Below are 6,749 nucleotides of genomic sequence, written 5' to 3' on the forward strand. Positions count from 1 at the left end.
AATACTTGAAATGTTCAACTGTATGGTCTTTCATAAAAATACTACAAACTGATCTCTGTTGTCTTAAACCATCTCTCCCATACCATACAACTAATAGTTTACACCACCCTTAAAGGCAGGCTTGACATACATATTAATAGACAGATTAAACTTTCTTTTAATTTGAATCAACTTCTTGTTGAAAATGTTTTAGAAGTGAGTATCTGTGTCTCCAAACTATAAAGAATGTGACATGTTGCAGAACTAGATTATTAAAAAAACGTTATTTTGGAAAAGTTGAAATATTTTAAGAACTTACTGAACAATTCATCATTTTACAAGCTGAAAAATAATACAACTAGTAACAGCTGCCAAATAAAGGCGACAGTAGCCTGTAAGTACCTCAAAAGTGAATGTAAGTATAGTGCTTGAATGAATCTACTTATCTACTCCGCCACTGTTTGCATAATTACTTGTATGTTGCAAGAATGCACAATAAACCTGTGATGGTAGCCCACCCACAATATCACACAACAAAATGCGGCTTTGCGCCATAACTGAGCCAAAAAGTTTACCTTGCAGCCATTCTGCAGGAGTATCTCCGTTATTGCTCTTCCTATTCCCATTGCTGCTCCAGTCACGACTGCAATTTTACCGTATAAAGCCATTTTAGCTGTTCAATAAGAGGAGAGGAGGCTGTAGGATGAGTGCAGAAAATGTGACAATGATGAAGTTAGGGAACTCTCTGTGCTTATATACTGACACCGCCCATAAGGAGAACATACCGAGCCAATCAGGGCCTGAAATTAACTTTTTTGTGTGTCTCAAAACTGTCCCAAATTCTACTTTAAACAGATATAACACCCATTGTCCCAAATTGAAGTTCTTCTTATTCTACATCATAAATATAGTTAATTAACTTTGTTTCAGTAACTTGCATTGCGTCATTGATTCACTCTGCATGTGGATAAAACATTTTAATCGCCCTAGGTGTTTGGCCACAGTTAGTTTCAATTATTCTTTTTGTCATTGGTTGAGTTACTCTTTCTTGCTTATTTATAATTGTGTGATCAATAAATGTATCACAGCAAACTACAGTTGAAATGCAAACCTGTTTCTGATTGTTATATAGGGATGGAAGATTCCATAGACACACTGTGAACATTATTATAATTTATCCATGTAATCACAAAGTCACTACAGAGACACTGTATATTTGAAATATTAAAAAGAAAGAAATCTAAAGAAGGGAGGGAGAAGAATAAATGCAAATATTTACAAGCTCAAACAAACTATTTACAAATAAACTGTAGGACCACCCTAATCCAGAGATCCGGGAAGAGAAAGAGCGAGAGAGAAGGTCAAACGGATTATTTAAATATTTACAAGCTCAAACTAACTATTTACACGAAAGCTAAGGCACACCCTAATCCAGAAATCCGTGAAGTGAGAGAGAAGCTCAGTTTTGGCCCAGACGCCACACTGACTGACTGACTGACTGACTGACTGACTGCCAACAGCACAAGAGGAGAGGGAGAGACCCCGGCGCTGTTGGTAGAAGAGCTATAGACTGCGATTACTCTGAGCAGCGTGCATGGGAATGAATTACAGCATCATTTATTAGAATATATTTCTCGCTTTTTCCTTGTTGATCTGAATAAGTCGCTAAATTTCACTAATATGTCATTTTATAGAAATAAGGTTGTTATGAGAATCTGAAAAATCAATGCCAAGTTGGCAACACTGGCTCTCTCTGATGGATTTTGTGTGTACGCACATGCATGGAAAGCCAAAAGGCTCACATTTCGTCTAGATTTCCGTGTTTAAACCGTGTGTGACACTAGAAAAACACATAGTGGCCTTCATCAGATGCCTGGTGGTGTTTGATAATGATCTCTGTTATCATCCAATCAGTAAGGAAGAAGGCACTTGGGTGTTTTATTACATATTTCTTATTTATTTATTTGTATTATTATTATTGGAGCCTTTTTGGAGTTGTGTTAGTGAACTGCTGGGAGAGTTGAGCTTTCATGAAGTCGAGATTCTTTGGTTTGTAGCCACGTGTGTGTTTTTGACCGCTGAGTACCAGCAAATTTAAGTTGCTTGGGATTTTTCTGTCATTTATTTCTCTGCTTGAATATCAACCCTTATGTATGGTGTCTGGTAAGAGCAATTCAAAACATTTTGCACAACGCAGTATGAATGAGAATTGAAAATAAATACGACAAGAGAAAGAAATCAGTGTGACTTCTGTGCCACAGTTTGTAACATATTGTTTTACTGCGTACAGTTTACAGCAAACCCTCCTCTGGCTGGAAAAACTCAGTGTTGTAATTCATAAATGGTCCACTGCTGCCACCATCTGGAGTGTTACAGTAAGAGCAGGTACGCCGGCTCATTGCAGTATGCATGCACCATCAAATGGCTCGATACACTTAACTTCACATTGTATTGAACATACAATATATATAAATAAAAATAATACAAATTGTGATGTGACACGTAGTTTAAACACCTGTTGGCAGGGAAATTGAGACGAATTGTGCCTTTTGGCGTTCCATAGAGAGTTAACAATTAAAATCATAAGTATTCTATACATATTCTACACATATTACACAATAATTTAACTACTACTACTTATGTAGTATGTCCTCGGGACAAAGAGACATCCTTAATTTAGAGCTTTGGTTGGATGGATGGACAGTTAAATTAAAGTCAAATAAAAATGAAACATCAGTAATCTTTAAAATGTCCAAATTCGGCTCAGATAGGCATTGAGCTGGTGGTCTGAGGACACTCTTTATTCTCAGTTTATTAAGTTCTTTACGTACAGTTTCCATTTTATACTTCTACTCCACTACATATCAGAGGCAGATATTGTACTTTTTATTCCGCCTTACATTTATCTGATTAATTAAGCTAAATAAAGACGTAAAAAAGACCCTCTTGGATTTGGTTTTTCTGAGCTCATGAAAAGTTTTTTTTAGAAATACGAGCCTTTCAGGACAGAGATATTACAAACATACGATGATCTTATAGAATATGATGCATTGTTGTAGATTAAACTATCCAACAGTAAATAAAGTAGTTAAAATGAGCTCAACATTAAACATCTACAGCAGTGAAATGCAACATACACATGAATGCAGCAGTAATATTAATAGAAAAACATAATATTTAATAGGAAAACACTGACAAGGACCATTTTACAGCACAATGAGTACTTTTATTTTTGATATTATAAGTACATTTAGGTGACAACACTTTGTGATTTGTACTGCTTTAAGTTGCTTAAAGCAGCAACAAGGAACTTTTTAAGTTTTTGTTGATTCTAGTTGCCCCTGTGGACATTTTAACTGAAATTCCTGTTCTGCTGTCAACAAAGCACAAAGCCATTACATAAATGAGGGAAAAGTCACATATTTTTTTCCTTTTGGGACCACGATTAGGGCCTCTCCGTTCTTCGTCTCATCTGTCACCAGCTCGAGGACGGCCTCCCCTACCTCAGATACACTGAAATAAGAAGGTACAGTGACTTCAGTGAATATGTGATGATGATAATGTACTTCCACTGAATAATGTTTGTACTTATTATCAATGTACTGAATAGAATTAAGGCAAATCCGCTGCAGACTAAACTGTAAAGGTTTAATGGAGCACAGAATTAAATGTAGATTTTTTTAAAGACTTACTTTAACACCCCAAAACTTTTTAATAATTGTTCGGCTGCTTCGGCCATGTGGGAGTATTTCCCCAGTCTGGCTGGAATGGCAGACAAGAGGTCAGTTTGGACAAAACTTGGGCAAACTGTGTTGAAACGTACACCGTAGCCCGAGGCGGTAGAGGCAGCCTAGAAAGAGACACACGTACACACAATTAAGTTTCAACTGGTCAGAGGCACAATGTATAATACGCAATGAGAGTAACAATCTGTCTCACTCCTGGATTAAACACTTTTATTGTACTAAACTGCCTGTATTGAGCCAACAGAGGTACTCAAACAATTAAACAGAGTTAGTGGATTTAGGTAGTGCCTAATGACTCATAAGGACTAGCTTAGTTAGATCCAGGCAACGATTTCCACACCTACTACAAGTGTAAAATGCTTTGTACGTGAAAAACATTTGAATTGACACCTGGTTGCGATTTGTGCTGCAAATTCTTGTACACAGATTGTTTTCTTTATCTGTCCAGACTTCTTCGTAAGAAAGCATTCCTTACCGCCATGGCCCGAGTAAAACCGACCACTCCGTGCTTCGTGGCTGAGTAGACAGGACAGCTTGGCATTGGACTGAGACCTGAGGGATGTGGGTTATGTTGGTCAGTTTTCAGAAATCCTGACTAATGACAGAGGTCAAGAGTTTTGTGTTTTCATGCAGCAAATTATCCTTAAATTATAATAATGGGGGTTATATCAAGTCAATATTAAATTGATGTTACCAATAGTTTTATATTCCTGGCAGCTGGTGGTTTTATCACATGAGGAAACATGACTAGAACTGCCTGTAGATAATCATCATAAATGCCTTTCTCACTGTATGTCTGCTATCTCTTTAGAGACTGTTGTGTCTTGTTTTATGAAAGTGAAGCTTCATTTGATTGGCGCAGTTTTTACACAGTTATATGTCTGACAATAGACAGTTGAGAGGAATCTAGCTGTGTTTCCAGCCAGGAGGAATTCCAGTAGCTCACCTGGTAGCCCCACCTACTAAGGCTCAGTCCTTGTCGCAGTGGTTCGGGTTTGATTCCAACCTGTGGCCTTTTCACCTATCACCTCTCCCTCTCCCTTTCCTGTCTACCGCCAGCTGTCTCTCTGTCTCTATCCATTAATGGCATATATAGATATATCACTATTCTAACCAGGTTCATCAAACACAACAAACATAAGAGCACAATGTTGCTCCTTTAAGTATGTAAAAGAAAAGGTCGAAATGTTTAAATATATAAAACTAACTACAACCTCTCGTGTCTTTTTACTATATTTCTTAAGGTGATTCAAAGAATGCTGTTTTCACATATGCAGAACATCGTTTCTATTACCCGATAGGGATGATGTGTTGACGATGACGCCTCCCCGACCTCCCTTCAGCTTGCTCATGTGCTCCAGAGCCAGGTAAGATACCCTGATGACACTCACCTACAACACAGAATAGACAACAGAGACCTCATTTTCTTCAGGCCGTCCTCTGTGTACCAAATGTTGTGTAATGAAACAGGAAGCTGAATGTAAAACGTGCTATATTTAACTGTTTCCAAATCATTTCATCAGTCTAACTGCAGAGAAGAAAGACATGTAAATGACTCTGTTTACGGTGGTGCAACCAGTAATTTGTGAGACACAAATATGTTGTAATATGTTGTTGTGTAATTTCCCTCGTGATGCACCCGCGTACGAGAGACGGGCATAATCCCAACCAGATGCAGTTTGTTGCTTCTTACAAAGTTTATAGAGATGGTTTTCTCCCACATGCCCTCATTCATGATGCCGGCATTGTTGCACAGGATGTCTATTCCTCCAAATCTTTCTGTGGTTTTCTTCAAGGCAGCTTGAGAAAAGAGAAAAAAACACAGTCAACCAGGTTGAGCTCCTCCTCATTAAGGACCAGTGTGTAGGATTTAGGGGCATCTTAAGCAGTGTAGTTTTGCAGATCGCAACTCCCTCGTTTCACCCTCAAAGAGAAACTACGGTGGCTCTAACGTCCACTTTCTCCCTCCTGCCCTGCAATAACTCCTTCCCCTCCAGTCCCAGTCATCGGACTTTACCCGCCCTCCTCCTGAGCAGTTCCACCTATGTCGGTGGTCTCCAGGCTACCTGTCCTCCAGAGCTGCTTCCCCTTTGTCGCCAGCACCCAGGGCCTTGTCAGAGCTGCCCTGTCTCCTGGTCACCCTCAAGACCTGCCCTGCCAATCTACCTTGACCCCAGGCCATCTGCCTGAGGTCTCTGCTCTGCCCCTGACCAGTCCCCAGGCTGTCCACCCGAAAGCACTGCCAGCTCCCAGGCCACTTTCCCTGAAAATAGGAATCACTTGTGTTTTCGTTACCTCAGAATGAGACGTTTTGATGTTGAACTGTTTCCACAAACCAAACACTGGCTGTACTGTTGCGGCCATCACAGTTTCTCCTACATGCTTAGGAGGCGAGCTGTATTCAGTTTGTGTCAATCTGAAACTAAATCCTACACAATGCTCCCTCAATATCAGTTCTATTCAATTCAGTGATTTGAGACTAATAGTTCATATCTTTTCATGTAATTGAGGAAGTTTTCAACAATCGAGTTTAAGTTTTTTGTCATAAGAATAAATAAATCAATAAAAAACTTGTGTTTTGGCAATGTCTTGATGATATGAAACACACAATTCACTAAATAAATGTAAAATGCACTGACAAACAATCTCTTCACCCTTCTAAGTAAATGGTAAAATCACACATTTTTACACAGAATATAATCTGATACAGAACTGCTCCTCCAACATTTGAAATGTGAGCAAATTGTTCTCTTAGGAAGACTATTATTACGCATACTTAGGCCTATTGCTTATTTCTCTTTCCATCCTGCCATTCACTCCTCTCCTTAATAACTATTAATGAATTATTTCCTTGCTGTCAGTGGTGATATCAGCTTTTCTGATCAGCTGGCCTCATCTGTCCATCACCGCCCAGTTCATCATCAGCATCATTTTATGTCATCAGCCGTCAGTCGCAGTTGAGTCATCCTCCGCAAACCAAAAGCGTCTGGGCTCAGGGCAGACACCCCTACATTTCATAATCTT

General features: G+C 39.0%; 2 protein-coding genes across 2 annotated transcripts in view; both read right to left on the reverse strand.

Moving 5' to 3' along the window:
- Positions 1 to 647, reverse strand: part of LOC118331739 (15-hydroxyprostaglandin dehydrogenase [NAD(+)]-like) — a 2,990-nt gene extending 2,343 nt beyond the window's left edge. The window contains exon 1 of the mRNA XM_035666810.1: positions 555 to 647. Coding sequence (XP_035522703.1) covers positions 555 to 647 — 93 coding nt within the window. The remainder of the gene's footprint in view (positions 1 to 554) is intronic.
- A 2,536-nt stretch (positions 648 to 3,183) lies between these two features.
- LOC118331537 (15-hydroxyprostaglandin dehydrogenase [NAD(+)]-like) overlaps positions 3,184 to 6,749 on the reverse strand; it is a 4,793-nt gene continuing 1,227 nt past the window's right edge. The window contains exons 3-7 of the mRNA XM_035666549.1: positions 5,419 to 5,525; positions 5,020 to 5,116; positions 4,201 to 4,277; positions 3,672 to 3,829; positions 3,184 to 3,492 (exon numbers count right to left, since the gene is read on the reverse strand). Of these exons, the coding sequence (XP_035522442.1) occupies positions 3,375 to 3,492; positions 3,672 to 3,829; positions 4,201 to 4,277; positions 5,020 to 5,116; positions 5,419 to 5,525 (557 nt within the window). The 3' untranslated portion in view covers positions 3,184 to 3,374. The remainder of the gene's footprint in view (positions 3,493 to 3,671; positions 3,830 to 4,200; positions 4,278 to 5,019; positions 5,117 to 5,418; positions 5,526 to 6,749) is intronic.

This window comes from Morone saxatilis, unplaced genomic scaffold, assembly GCF_004916995.1.
Source record: "Morone saxatilis isolate NCDOM2014 unplaced genomic scaffold, NCSU_SB_2.0 Contig20, whole genome shotgun sequence".
Taxonomy (NCBI): domain Eukaryota; kingdom Metazoa; phylum Chordata; class Actinopteri; family Moronidae; genus Morone; species Morone saxatilis.